This window comes from Mytilus edulis, chromosome 8, assembly GCF_963676685.1.
Source record: "Mytilus edulis chromosome 8, xbMytEdul2.2, whole genome shotgun sequence".
In the NCBI taxonomy this organism is placed as follows: domain Eukaryota; kingdom Metazoa; phylum Mollusca; class Bivalvia; order Mytilida; family Mytilidae; genus Mytilus; species Mytilus edulis.
In genome coordinates this window covers 35271061-35286590 of record NC_092351.1, presented here as the reverse complement: position 1 = coordinate 35286590, position 15530 = coordinate 35271061, and the positions used below count along the sequence as shown (strand labels likewise).

The window sequence follows — 15530 nt, the reverse complement described above, 5'->3', positions numbered from 1 at the left end:
TTGGATTGTTTTTAGTACTGGCATGAAAATATTAATATATTTTTCTGATATTTGCTGATCTGCAAATTAGCCAACATGGTTGAAATCTTCTGAAGACTCCCTTTTGGAGTTGTTGCCCTTTAATGACAATATTTACCATTTTTTTGTGTTTTTGTCTTATACCTGGAAAACTATAATAGATAGATAGAAACTTAAATTAACCTAAAGAAGCAGATAAAGACGTCCCTTTTGATCTCTTTGTTACTATATTTGATCATTATCCCAAATTTGAGCACAGTTAAAAAAATACAATATACATGATATAAGGCCACTCCACAAAAAAAAATATTTTCACCTTCAAAGAAAGAAGCTAACAGAACTAGATGTGTCAAAGCGACACGAATGGCCCCATCTCAAAAAGTTGAAAGATCTGCAATTTCAATAACACATTTGGACTCAAACATGATGGTAGTCTCACATATTAAGAATCAGATCAAAATCTGGAGGCGTATAGAATAAGAGTTTGTATAACTGTGATTTTCAACAATTTTCAAAGTTGTAAATCCATAATTTTGGCCACAATTAGCGGAGCGGAGCGGAACGAAACTTATACTTGATCTGTAACTAATCATGGTTTGCTCACATAATAAAAATCAGCCCAATATCTGAAAACATTTAGAAAAAAAGTCTGTATAACTGTGATTTTCAAAAATGTATCCTAGTCCAAAGCCTGAAATTACAGCAAAAATCAGAAGAGCGGAAGGAAACTTAAACTTGATCTGTAACTCATCATGGGTAACTCACATACCATAAATCATCCCTATATTTGAAAGCATTTAGAAAAAATTCTATATAACTATGATTTTCAACAATTTATCAAAGTCCATAGCATGCAATTTCGGCATAAATTAGCCAAGCAGAACAAAACTTGAACTTGATCTGTAACTCATCATGGTTAACTCGCATACCAAAATTCAGCCCAATATCTGAAGGCGTTTAGAAAAAAAATCTGTATAACTGTGATTTTCAGCAATTAATCAAAGTCCAAAGCCTGTAATTTTGTCAAAAATTAGTGGAGCGGAACAAAACTTAAACTTGATCTGTAACTCATCATGGTAAACTCACATACCAAAAAAAACTGTATAAGGGTTTATTGTGGAATGACGGAATTTCGGACAAGGATAAAACTATATGGCACTGACAACTTCGTTGCGGGGCCATAAAAACAAAACTACTACCTTTCCTGCAACAGTAATGACATATTGGTGATGGGAAAACGACCTCAATATCTTAACCCTACTTTGACAAGTAAGGCAAATACTTTATAGAGTTTGGTCATGGTAAAGCCAGTTATTGTGATCCTTGACCTCATTATCATGTTCTAGTTAAACAGAGGTATGTTTCTCAAAAACTATACATGTATTTGAACTGTGATGGCAATCCTACCACATCTCTTTATTTTTTATAATGGTAGGACATCAGAATTTAGTATGTTGATTGGTTGATCACCTGACCTTAACCTCATTATAATGTTCAAGTAATCAGAGGTTTGTTCCTCAGAATCTGTACATGGCAGGTCATCAGAGTCATCTTTAGTATAACCTTCATCAAGTTTAAGAATATATTAAGGATTCACCTGACATAATAAAGAACTACTGTAGCTATAAGTAATTGGTCAACTGGAACATGCTTCACTACAGCTGTTATAAGAAAATAAAGATGTGGTAAGATTGTAGAGACAATTTTCTACCAGAGACAAAATGATAATGCAACATATAGTTCATCATATGGCCTTCAGCAATGAGCTGAATCCATATCAAATAGTCTATAAAAGGCTGTACATGGAAGAATGAAAAATAAATCCAATGACAAAAGCAAACAGTTTGATCTATGATAAAACAAGAAACCGTTAAAACAAATATGACAAACAGCACAAACAAAAACCAATGAATTACAAGCCCCTGACTTTGGACATATAAAGAGTGCGGCAGGGTTATGCTTTTTTGTGAAATATCATCCCTTACTCTAACCTGGGACAGCAGTGTAATAAGTGTTTTTGCAATCAAATGACAATTGAAAGTCTTCAGAGTTTTCCAGGCATTCATCATTTCTACATTTAGAAATTTAAATTGACTGTTTAAATTTTTGAACAATGTAAAAAAATTACTTTGAATCAGTTGAGCATGGATAAGTAGCTCATAATTTTTTTTCTTGCAAATTTAAAAACAGTTGGAATACTGATACTATAGTGAATGTGAATGATTGATTGATTCCTGTTTGTTTAATATCTAGTGGCAAACTTTTCAAACATATAAAGAACAATTAATACTAAAGGTCTAAGAGTGGAAATTTATGTGCCATTAAAAAATGAGGACGTGATAGATAGTGACACATATTTTGCCTTTCAAAAGGTCACCCACAACTTTGTTAAGTTGTTGTGAGGGTTTTTCACCTGAATAGTGTTGCACTCTCCCTGTTTGTTGTATTGGAATTTATATGACATCAGTCCAACCATACTTTTGAATGGTTTTACACTAGTAATTTTTTAAGGGCCCTTTATAGCTTGCTGTTCAGTGTGAGCTAAAGCTCCGTGTTGAAGGCCATACCTTGACCTATAATGGTTTATTTTTATAAATTATTACTTGGATGAAGAGTTGTCTCATTGGCCCGTATACAACATCTTCCTCTATCTATTAGCTGCATTTTTATACATCCTAAAGAGACAATTTAACCCCTTGTGAGGAGTCCCTATCCTCCACCAGAGTAAATTGGACCATTTTCCATAAGCAAGGGTTCCCTTTGGGATTTTGGTAATGTGTACATGCTATAAAACATTAAAATATTTGATACATGAGGCTTCTACATAGTCTAGATTAAACATGCATATCTCTTTTCCTTTTTAACTGGCTTCATTGGGAAACAAGGCATTTAATTTGGACATATTATTATGAACCACTGGTACCATATTGTAGTCCTTTAAACCCCATAAATTCCAAAAAGTCTCATGCAATTGTAAATATAAATCTGGGTAATTTTATCACAAAATTGTGTACATAGCTTTAACTTTATAATAAAACCTCTGTACTGTAACAAGAAAAAAAATAATAAAAGTACAAATATTTATTTATTAACTTTTTAATGTTTTCAGACTTGATTTCAAAAATACTGCCATTAAAGTTTGCAACTAATAATTTCATTAAATAAGAAATTCAATTGATATGCATAACATGCCAAAATATCAAGTCTTCAAATGTTTTAATGTACTGCAAAATTATTGAATAGCAACATCAGCTAATGATGGAGAAGTTATCTCCCCTTTTCCTTCTATTTTCAATGCAGCTCCTTTATATGTGGCTACTTTGTTTTTGCTAACACGTAGATCAGGCTTCACTGCTTCCCATACCTTCTTTTTAGGGTTTAACATAGCATCTGGTTCACCTATGAATAGACATTTAATCTGGTTGAGAAAAAAAAAACACAATATAAAAAACACCAGCTTTTTTCACTTAATTTCTTATAAATATGAATACAAACTTATAGTTAATCTTAACACACAAAAATATAAGCTTGGACCCACTGGCCAAAGCTAGTGACAACTTAGTATCTCTTCTACAAACATTATACGTTTGTCTGTGAGTATGAAATTTGGAATCCTTTACATGAATGTAATATCAGCTAATGAATTCTAACAGTCTATTTTGCAAATCTATACATGTATCTTATGCTAATTGTCAAAAACATTCTTTTTTTGTAGAAATGTTTTTTTTGGTGAAAAAAATCACACACATTTTATCTTAGAAATATTAAATATGGATGAAACTAAGTGTACTTTACAATGTAAGATCATAGAGTAATATAATTATGATAAAGAATTCACAATACATATTGAGATTCTGCTTCATTCAAGACAGAGCAAAGAACTAATTTTTAAGAAATATCTATAAATTAGGCAAATTGATTTTTTCTTTTAAATTTTTACTGTGGATTCATTATCATCCTTGGGATACCAATTTTTGAGTTTTTCATGGGTATTGACCCAAAAATTAAAATGTTCAAAAGTACAAAATTTCTATGGTACCGTATTCAGACTTTGACAAATCCATGAAATCATATGCTGTGGATTTATTATTATTCGTTGGATACCAATTTTCGTGGGTTTCGTGGGTACAGGTGAACCACGAATTCAAATGTTCAACAAAAAAAGATATTTTCAATAGGCTTTGTATATAGAGACTGGCAATACCACATAATCAAATATTAACAAATATGCAAAAATTCAGCAATCAACGAAAATTGATACCCACGAAAATAAATAAAACACAGTATCCATGAAAATATAATTTTCCTTAATGCATGAAAATTAGTATCAAGGAAAATTAAGGAATCCAGTCTACTAAATAAAAGTGAGAATGAAAATTGGGAATATGTCAAAGAGACAACAACCCAACCAAAGAGCAGATAACCTACCAGTGTAACCTTCAGCAAACACTTTATCTCCAATAGCGGCACCTTTAGGTACATTTAATATCTCGACTTTTTCTGGTGTACTAGCACACATGATCATAGCTTCAGATAGTACTCCTCTCATCTTAGCTGGTTTAAGATTACACATAAATACAGCTACTTTGTCTTGCATCTGTGAAGTGCAAAAAATACCATTGCATTTTTAATATATTGAGTGTTTAAAAAGTTTAAGCTATTACAATTTTCTTAACATCAACATGAGTTCTGTTTATAGTTATACATATGACAGACAGACAGAGTCAGGCAGCAACTAGACCTGCTTCCCCCTTTGGCAATGCAGATATTCATAAAATGTTTGTGGTAGTTGTAGAAATGGTTTGAGGGGTCTTTTGGCAAAATGAAAACAGGGACTAAATCCATGATTAATATTGTTTGTTAATAACCATGATAACTACAAGTTAAGCATGCAAAAGACAAAATATTTTGAACATCTTAGAGATAAAATTGTAGTAATAACTTGTTGCATAATAATGTAAATTAGAAATCAATTTATTATTGCTAATCTTTGACAACCATTTATTCAATGTAATTCTAAAATATGTGTTATAAGAACTTTACAAACCAAAATGTGGGATCTTATCAATGCAATGAAATTCTGGACATAATTTCAAAGTTATCAAAACAACACAATAATTTTGATTTCACAGTAGCTTTAGTAAACTATTCATACCTCTTCCAATGTTATATGTTTCACAAGACCTGACACAACTGTCCTGGTTTTTCCCTCTCCTACATCTACTTGTTCTAAATATAGAGTGTCAGCATCAGGATGTTTCTCTACTTTCACTATTTTTCCTACTCTGAAGTCCAGTCTGGATACATCTACATTTTCATTGGTTGGTGCTGCTGCTTTCTTTTCTGGCTTTCCCTTCTTTGCTTTTGGTTCTGAAATATAAAACTTTGTTATTACGATTTGATTTCACAAATTTAAATTTCTATGTCCTGCATTTCATTATTTCTTATCAATTGGTGTTTTTCTATGCATGTTACATAGCTTTCTTTAAATGAATGTATACAAAATAACCTTAATTATATTGTTATGAAGTTTTTGTATTAAGGGAGATAAGATCAATGATTTTAGATTATCTCCCATGGAATTTATCAACAACATATTGTAATTTCAAATATATTTTCTGAATGTATCTTATTTTAATTAAAACTGATGTCTGATTCTTATGAATTTTAAATATTTTTTGATTCAAAATATATATTGCTTATATTCAGTCTTACCTTGAGAGTGAGTAGCTAATAAAACAATCTTATTAGATTGAAATATCATTGGATAATCAATTATTTAATGGCATTTTTAAATGCAAAGTATATCAGAACTTATATGTTATATTACCAGCTTCGGAAGTTTTAGTCTGATCTTTCTTCTTTTCCCCTTTAGATGGCTTCTCTTTTGGTTCAACTTTGACCTTTGGCTCTTCAGGGTCCTTTCCACTATCATTAGCTGACCCTGACATTTCTCTGCCTTTCTTTGTTGGTAGTGGTATTTGTCTAACTGAAAATCAAACAATGCAAAAAATAGAAATTTTAATACAATATTTATATCAAAGAATATTTGAGACAGTATTTTCCTTTTGAACAGATTCAGTTTTTCTATTGTCAACTTTTCTTTTTCAGAAACTAATACTCTCTTAAAAAGCATAAATATTGTTTGTAAGTAGCTAATAATAATTTAATTTTAATTTATAGAGGTCTACTCTTGGCCTAAATTAAAATATTGTTTGTTTCCCCAATCGCGACCCTGCCAAGCCAGGTGTGGGTAGGTAGGTAGGGAAATAATTTTATTTTTCCAAAAAGCTTGAACATTATCGAACGATCCGGCAAACCTGAAAAGCCAAAATGAATAAAATAATATTTGACTTAGTTTTGACAATAAAATTATATGAGTAGCACCAATTTTGCAGGGTCGGTCGGGATTGGGGAAACAAACAATATTTTATTTTAGGCCCTTGTCTTATTTTTTTGTTGATACACACAATGCATTTTATTTGCATTGTGGCAAATTTCATCCTTGTCAGCAGTAAGATAATGTGAAATCATTTATTTCTGTGTGTACCAATTTTGACGAAATATTTTTATATTATAAAAGATATTTGATCATGTGACTAAGTTACTTTGCAAAATTATATCTAAACTTTGTTTAAAATTTTAAATCATGGTTCACCTTTAATACCCACTAATAGTTAATGAATTCAATATACCACTCCACAGTGCTTGTACAGATAAATTTGCTGGTAAATTATTTGAAACTTCTACTTGAAGTATAATATGTATGATTTGTTTATTACATACACATGTTATATTATCCCTAGAGGACCGGTAAAAATAATCTTTTGTTCAAATCATGTATGCAATTGTTTAAATAAATATTTATGACTTTCATTTTAAATTGTCTTTTAAACAATATTTGGAAACACTAAAACCATTCTGACTGGCCTGAACACATTGTTGCTGATAAATAAATGATTACACATTAAACAAATGTGATAGGTATATATAGGTATATTCATTGTTTGGTTTTTTACATACCTCCATTACTAGCTTCAGCAAGGATGAGTTGGACTTTTAAAGTTTCTATGTCTTTCTTCAGATCTTCATTCTCAATTCTCAGTCTGTCCTCTTCAGGTTTACTGATACTGATGGCTTTAATCAAAAGTACATTAAATATTGTGATATTTTTGAGAAAGCAGTATGACTTGTATTACTATCCCTGAACTATTACACATTTTTGTTTAGATTCCATCTGAAGCACACCTCCATGTGCAGGATTTTCTCGCTGTGTTGAAGACCCAAAGGTAGCCCTCAGCTGTATGGTTTGATTGTTGTCTCTTTGACACATTACTCATTTACATTCTCAATTTTAGTAAAACAGATTTCGATAAATAATTTTTATATAGATGATTATTTTTTTTTTTGTAAAATTTGGTTTCTTTTAGGGATTTCGCAGGGTGGAGTCAATGTTGAAAATGTGACTTTCTAAATTCATCTGGCATCCATATACATTTTGTACAGCTGTTGGCAATATTTTTTGTACCAGTCTTTTCCCAATGTCAAAATTTTTATGCTTGACTGTAAAGTAACAAAATTAATTAATATAAGAGATCAATTAATTGGTGTTTTCATAATGGCCCTGTTATTTGTAGTCTGCAGGGTAAACCATCTGTAAGCACAAGCCAATTATCACCTGTATGGGTCCATTTATATTTAACATGTTTATGGTTTCCACTTCCTCTGATTATTTAAGGGCTTTAGTGGCAGAGTGCTATAAGAAGTTAAACTACTGAATAACTAGCCTGTCAATACTGAGGTTGTTAGTTTGTATCTGGCTCGTAGCAGGTGCATCAGACTCTAATGCTTATTTACTAGGATTTTCAGATTTATTACGGAAGGAAGTCTGTTCTTTATGGCCAAACCAACCTCTAACGTCAATAACAAATGGACAGCCATGTAATATACAGTGTATTCATTAATATTAGTTGGGTACCAATTTTCGTGTATTTCGTGGGTATTGGGGAACCACGAATTCAAATATTGAACGAATGTTATAATTTTCTAAAGAAATGTATGCAGACTGTATCAAAACCACGAAATTAAATATCCACAAATATGCAAGTTTTCCTCAAACCTAGAAAATTGGAACCCACAAAAATAAATGAATCCACAGTACATGATAAAGGGAAATAGTGATGAAAATAGCATTAAAACCCAACCAATCAATCCTCTGGCTATCAACAAATAAGCAGTGCTGTTTATATTCATAAATACATGTATAAACAAGAATGTGTCCAAAGAACACGGATGCCCCACTATCATTTTCCATGTTCAATGGACCGTGAAATCTGGTAAAAATCTAATTTGGCATTAAAATTAGAAGGATTATACTATAGGAAACATGTGTACTAAGTTTCAAGTTGATTGGACTTCAGCTTCATCGAAAACTACCTTGACTAAAAACTTTAACCTGAAACTTCCACTTTCATTTTCTATGTTCAGTGGACTGTGAAATTGGGGTCAAAAGTCTAATTTGGCTTTAAAATCAGAAAGATCATATCATGAGCAACAAGTGTACTAAGTTTCAAGTTGATTGGACTTCAGCTTCATCAAAAACTACCTCGACCAAAACCTTAAACCTGGAGCAGGACGAACGGACGCATGGACCGACCAACGAACGAACGGAGCCACAGACCAGAAAACATAATGCCCCTCTACTAACGTAGGTGGGGCATAAAAAATGACACATCCTTCATGTCCTTGTCCAAGATATTTATCAGAATGAGATTGTCAAATTAAGTAATAACCATATGAAAGTGGTACCTGCAGATTGTCGTAAATTTTCTATCTGTCCTTTAAGTTCTGAGATGATATTTTCAGCCTCTTTAGTTCTTTGATTTAATCTCTGTAGTACAGATGCTGAAGCCATTCTTCTGTAAAACAAATAACACTTATTCAAGACAATAAGAACCTTCCATATACATGATATAACTAGAAATATGTCCTGCATACAATATATTTTTTTTTTTATGTAATTATTTCTTAAATTAATTTCCACAAAAATAAACAACATATTAAGACTTATTATTAAGTCTTTTTACAGAAGGTTTTTGGGAGGGTGTCACAAATGTAAAGTACTTCTTTGAGATAAATATAGAAAAGCTATTAAAGAAAAAAAAAGAGAAAATAAGGCATGGATTTGAATAATAGAGTTGATAACAGTATAGACCAAAGATATTTACTGTAATTGTACATGTTGATGATTCTTTTATCATGTTTATATATCAGAAACACAATCAGTTTAGGTCTGAAAAATTAGACAGTTATTCTACTAGGCACAAAAAAGTATTTGCCTACATTTTTGTACCTTTCTCTTCAAATATCCTGATCGTGAGGAATACTGAAAATTTCAAATATGAAGATGATATAAATGGATGGGTGTTCAGGGCTCACGCTACCAGGCGACTTGGGTAAAGAAGTCGCTTTCCGGACTGTCACTTCGCTTTCCCCAACTCCCAAAAGTGAAAACAAGTCGCCCGAGTGTTAACAATACTCGCTTTCAGTCGCTTTGGCATCGGACATTTTCAATTTTTACAAAGTTGATAATTAAAGAAATTCAGACTTAAACGATTAATCTTCATACAGTCAGGGGACTTACTGAAATAAGTGATTTTTAAATCACTTATTTGAGTAGCAAATTCAAAGTTTTTTCACAAATTGTGATTTTGTAGTTTTACCAAAATTTAAAACACATAGGATTAAATAATATCTTTTCATGAGTAAAATTGAAAACAAATGGAATTTTTGCTTCTGTTAAGTAGCAAGGTTTATGCCTTTGATGCTATCATTTAGCTGCAAATTCTATTTTAGTTGAAAACAAGAATGTGTCCTCAGTACACGAATGCCCCACTCGCACTATCATTTTCCATGTTCAGTGGACCGTGAAATTGGGGTAAAAACTCTAATTTGGCATTAAAATTAGAAAGATCATATCATAGGGGACATGTGTACTAAGTTTGAAGTCGATTGGACTTAAACTTCATCAAAAACTACCTTGACCAAAAACTTAAACCTGAAGCGGGACAGACGGACGGACGAACGGACAGACGGACGGACGCACAGACCAGAAAACATAATGCCCCTCTACTATCGTAGGTGGGGCATAAAAATGCTGTAATAATGGCTTTACATAATGAACTAATACTTTCTTCACAGATTTTTCCCAGCAGTGGGAGTATTTTTCCTGTAAAGTTCAAGGTTTCATCTTTCAGATTATGTAATAAAATTCTACTGTTCCCAATAAAAATTTCACTGTTTAGGGGTGTTGAAATTAGTGGGGGTTATTAAATTAATGATACTTAAAGAAGTGATTTTTGAGAAGGAAATTGAGGTATGATACTTCATGTTGTACTTAAACAAGTGATTTTTATGTCATTATCCTAGATTCAATACAAGGTCAACACCTGAAATGACCTGGTCATCCTAGACAACACAGATGTTGGTTCTGATAAGTTTAGAAAAATAATTAGTCCCTGGATCATTAGTATTCTATATTTAAAGCTACAGTTAAATTAAATCACTTCTTCTAGTGATTATTTTGTACTACTTAAATAGGTGATCATTAAAGAAAGACAACTTTTACTTCCAACCTTTATGAAAATAATGTTACTTGAATCAGTAATTTAGAAAATCACTCATTTAAGTAAGTCCCCTGACTGTCTTAAGGAAAGAGGTTGAAGCATTGTCTTTACAGTGTGTAGCAGGTTGTTTTATAATAAAAAGACAACTTTTTATGACTTCATGAACTTCAGTAGCTTCCGGTGCTTGTTACTCGAAAATCAAATATGAAGATGATATAAATGGATGGGTGTAACCGTGTTTAATTTCCAGCAGCAAATGAAATCCATATTTATGATGAGAACAAGTTAATGTTCACATTAAAACATTGTACAATGTATATGAATATTAACCATGCTATGTACTAAGCTGACATGAGGAGCTGAATTCTCACTTGCTAATTCACAATAAACCTAATCACTAATCCTGGCTAACCCGGCCGCTTGAACTTTTTGACTTTTCCATTGTGGCGACAGATATTTTGTCTTATGAAATGTATGACATCAAAATTTTACAGGAACTTGTGTGATATACATTACAGTAATGGCGGACAAATAGCAATAAGGTGTATAACAGTATGCAGTCCTAAATCTGCCAATCTGGCAGACATTTTTTTTTGTATCCGAGCCGACTAAGTTTGCTTGCTCTTTTCTTTAACAGCCACATGTTTACTGCCACATGCTTGGCAGAGAAGCAGTAACTACCATTACTTAAATTATTCGACCTGATTGCAGTTTGATCCTGCAACATCCAGCACTAGAATAACTAGAGCCTACATTGTAATACAGGCTACCCCAGTTAGACTGTGAAGTGGATCAAAAACTGAATACAATACATGTATTCAATACAAACGTATCTAAAATAAAAGCACATAGACTAAGTCTGCTTGCTCTTTTCTTTAACAGCCACATGTTTACTGCCACATGCTTGGCAGAGAAGCAGAAACTACCATTACCAAAATTATTCGACCTGATTGCAGTTTGACCCTGCAACATCCAGCACTAGCATAACTAGAGCCTACATTGTAATACAGGCTACCCCAGTTAGACTTTGAAGTGGATACAAAACTGAATACAATACATGTATGCAATACAAACTTATCTAAAATAAAAGCACATAAACTTGTTTACTAGTTTAGTGATTATATGATAAGAAACGTTTACTCAAACTGAAAGTCATAGATTATTGTCACATAAAAAAAAGTCATACGACTCATATTCATAATAAAAAAATATTGAATATTCACAGCTCTACAGATAAGGTTAAAAATTTCATTTTTCAGAGTTTGACTTACATTGGTTGGAATACACGAGCTATAAACATTAACAACTACGTCTTCATACAATTCTGTCTGCGTACAGAGTCTAAACAGACAAATATTCTTGTTTTTAATTTCCTTTCACGTGTATCTTAAGAAAGATAAATTTGATGGTGGGGAAAGAAACGAAGTATGTATGTATGTATGTATACTCTGTATTGGTCTCATTCTGTAGGAGCACCACCGTGAGTTATGGGGTATATTGTAATATGAACAGCTACTTTGTATCGACAATGAAGGTCAAATTACACAGAAAGGACAGAAAAAAACAGCAGGGTAGTTTCGTAAAATTGTAATTGTAAATGTATTAATATTGTGAATACAGCACAGGCACTTGTTTCTGTCAATGTGGGGTTTTATACTATCCATACCAAAGATTTAGTTTTTGACTGATTTTTTGACTGATGCTTTTTCTACATTCATAAACATTTGATAAATATGAGTTATTTCTGAATAAAAAATGTATAATTTTTTGGGATACTTATAAAATACAGAAATTACATATTATTTAACAAAAAACAATTTGTGTTTATCTTTTAAAATAAAAAAAGTTATGTCTCTCTTTCGAAAAGGAAAATACCGGGCCACAAATCCGAATTTTGAGCAAATATACAAAATTTCGACCTTACTTTTCTCAAAAAGTAGCCCATGAAGGTATATTTTTCATTACTTATTTGATTTAGTCACGTAAAAATAGTCTATATGGAAATTTTTATCAAAAGGTAAATACGGGATCAAAACTGTATCGTATGCCCTTAAGGTGGTAGTCTAAATTAAAAATGATAATATTTGTTCATATTTTGCCAAAACGTAGAATCTATTGATATATGTTCAAAGATATTATAAAAATGCTAGGTCACCGCGCATTATCTCAATCTACAGGTCGTGACAAAATGACATGTTTTGTATGGATTATACAGAGAAAAGCACTATTATGAGATTAGAAGCTAAACTAAATGATAGAATTGTAAAGATATTTTAAGAAAATGATTTGAGAATATCTTGAGAAAAGATGGGTCACCGTGCGTTTTTTTCTGGCTAAAATACAAATATCAAAATTCCATGTAGATTGATTCCGGCTTCAGAAAATGCACTATTTCAAAGTTATCTCCCCTTAAAATACCAATTTAAATATATATATATATATATAAAAAAAAGCAAAAATAATCAACACTTAATATTTATATAAGTTATAATCTTATAAATCTGTTCTTTTAAATGCAAGTTATTTTTAGTTATCTGTATTTCTGCATCACATTTTGCTAACTTGATTGAAAATCTGGACCTTAAATTCTCTGTATTTTAAAATCCAAGAGATGAAAGACACCCATACCACCTTAATTAGATTGAACATTTTAAAGCAAAGAAACATACTATTTTAGAAGTATTAATAATATATTGATTCTGTGAATGGTTCAAAATAATCAAAATGGCATGTCCCTAAATCTCTAATTCAACATTCATATTCTAAAATATTGTAGAAAAAAAAGTAGAAATAAATGTCATTTTTACTTGATATATCAAGTTCTATTACTATTGAAAAGTATGTTTAGAACCAACATATTTTAATAAACAGTTTTTGACAACGGATTTTTAATTTTAGCAATGTTCAATATGAGACGATGTCATTAAATTTAGCGAATAAACAGTTTTATAAAATCAATATTTGAAAGAAATGGACTGGATATAAACATTAGGGTCTTACAATCGAAGTAATGCTTTTATAAAGGCAGCTAAATTGTTGGCAAAAAAATTGAGCACATGACAAATGAACCAGACGTCTTTTGGTTAGTAACGTTTAGAACGACAAACATATTTCGTTATACTTTAATAAAGAAACTTTATCAAAAAGTATATTTTAAAGCGAATAAAAATAGAAGGCCATTTTCATATAATCATGCTATTATTAACTGCAGAGTGATAACGTATTTTTTCTGGTGTCCACTAAGAAAAAGGTCAAAACTCCTTCAGTATCTGGTTTTAAAAATTATGAAAAAAATATCAGTGTACAACTTAGCATGTGCTTTGGTGAAACAATGGCACTTTTGTTGCTATTGCAATATAGGGATTGTGGGAAAAAATTTAAACATGTAAATATGTCCACTACGTAACGATCAACTACGAATTGTTATAATGTATATATGCAACCCGATTTTAAATAAAGATTACCTTATATATTCTTCAAGGAGGGGTATTCTTCAAAAGTGCATTCAGTACTACTTGTATGAAAGTCCCATTTAAGAAGCTCCTTCACGTTGGACCTGATACAAGATTTACTCGCCAAAACTGTAATTAAGGTAAACGATCAAATTCAAGATACAAATTCATCACACAATTAAATAAGACTTTGTAAGCGATGAACCTGAAAACTAACATCTCAAATGATAAATCTGAAATACATTAAGTAAAGGTTTTTTTTTCAGCCAGCAGTATTCACGTAATATTAAGTGTGAAATAGAAGGAGAATCGGATGTTGGTTATACGTTAATTGAACATCAGCCCAACGACAGAAAAAGAAACAACATCTTGATGCTGACATTAAGTCTACGACAAATAGACAGGTCGAAACATTGTCATCAAACTTATTTTTTGAAATATTATTTTCAACAACCCCCCTTTTATCGTACATCCTAAATTAAACAGAAAACGGAGTAATAGCAACTAAGATTTAAATCTTTTGCCTCATCGTACGCGTACGATTACACTCCGTCCCGTCGAGGGCTATGTTCCCAGCAGACATAGATTAGTAACTCGACTGTGGTTTGATATCGTAGCATGCAGTGCAAACTTAAATGTATAAATTATTGAATAAAAAAGGTGTACTATATCAATTTTTTGCAAATTTTTGTTTGTTATAACGAAAAAGCCCGGACAAAGACTTATTTTATGATTGAGTCGTTGTTTTAAATTTTTAAGGATTATTAGATTTTAATCTATGCAGAGCACAAGTTCAAAATACTAGAAAAACGCCACAAGCCGCAAACGTATACTATACGTATATAACCAACCAGATTTTTCATTAGTGGCAAGGTTTCGGTGCAAAATATAGTTGACATGCATTTTGTGTCCGGACACATGGACACAACGATAAATTACAAATATTAAATATAGTAATTTACCCCAATCAGATTTGCTCTAAATGTTTTGGTTTTTGAGTTATAAGCCAAAAAACCCATTTTACCCCTATGTTCTATTTTTAGCCATGGCGGCCATCTTGGTTGGTTGGCCGGGTCACGCCACACATTTTTTTAAACTAGATACCCCAATGATGATTGTGGCCAAGTTTGGTTTAATTTGGCCCAGTAGTTTCAGAGGAGAAGAATTTTGTAAAAGTTAACGACGCCCATTTATTTTTCGCCACCCCACTTTTTAAATTCTTTATTTCCCCCTGTATATCTGTAAATCAATTGAAAGATTTGTATAGTAATCATTATTCCATGTTAACCATTTCCAGAACCCCATATTTCCTTCTGATAATGTTAAGATTAATAAGAAATGCTTGTTCAATACCATCAAGGAGGTATAACTAATATAATATATGTCCTTGTTACCTTTGTGGTATTTACATTTACAAGAATATCATGTGATTGTT

At 31.6% G+C, this 15530-nt stretch overlaps 1 protein-coding gene across 1 annotated transcript; it reads right to left on the bottom strand.

Annotated features, from left to right (window-relative positions):
* Nucleotides 1-3098: 3098 nt before the first annotated feature.
* On the bottom strand, nucleotides 3099-12065 carry LOC139485452 (aminoacyl tRNA synthase complex-interacting multifunctional protein 1-like). The gene is made up of 7 exons (XM_071269943.1): nucleotides 11915-12065; nucleotides 8827-8936; nucleotides 7042-7155; nucleotides 5849-6007; nucleotides 5174-5388; nucleotides 4447-4615; nucleotides 3099-3417 (listed from the first exon to the last, which is right to left on the bottom strand). Exons 1-7 carry the CDS (start codon nucleotides 11941-11943, stop codon nucleotides 3251-3253), a joined length of 963 nt encoding a protein of 320 aa, XP_071126044.1. The 5' UTR covers nucleotides 11944-12065; the 3' UTR covers nucleotides 3099-3250.
* Nucleotides 12066-15530: the final 3465 nt, after the last annotated feature.

Coding starts and splice junctions, on each gene's coding strand:
- LOC139485452 (XM_071269943.1), bottom strand. CDS start 11,943: ATGTTTATAGCTCGTGTATTCCAACCAAT. Junction 8,937..11,914: donor GCTCGTGTATTCCAACCAAT/GTAAGTCAAACT, acceptor TTTGTTTTACAG/AAGAATGGCTTCAGCATCTG. Junction 5,389..5,848: donor GACTAAAACTTCCGAAGCTG/GTAATATAACAT, acceptor TTTATATTTCAG/AACCAAAAGCAAAGAAGGGA.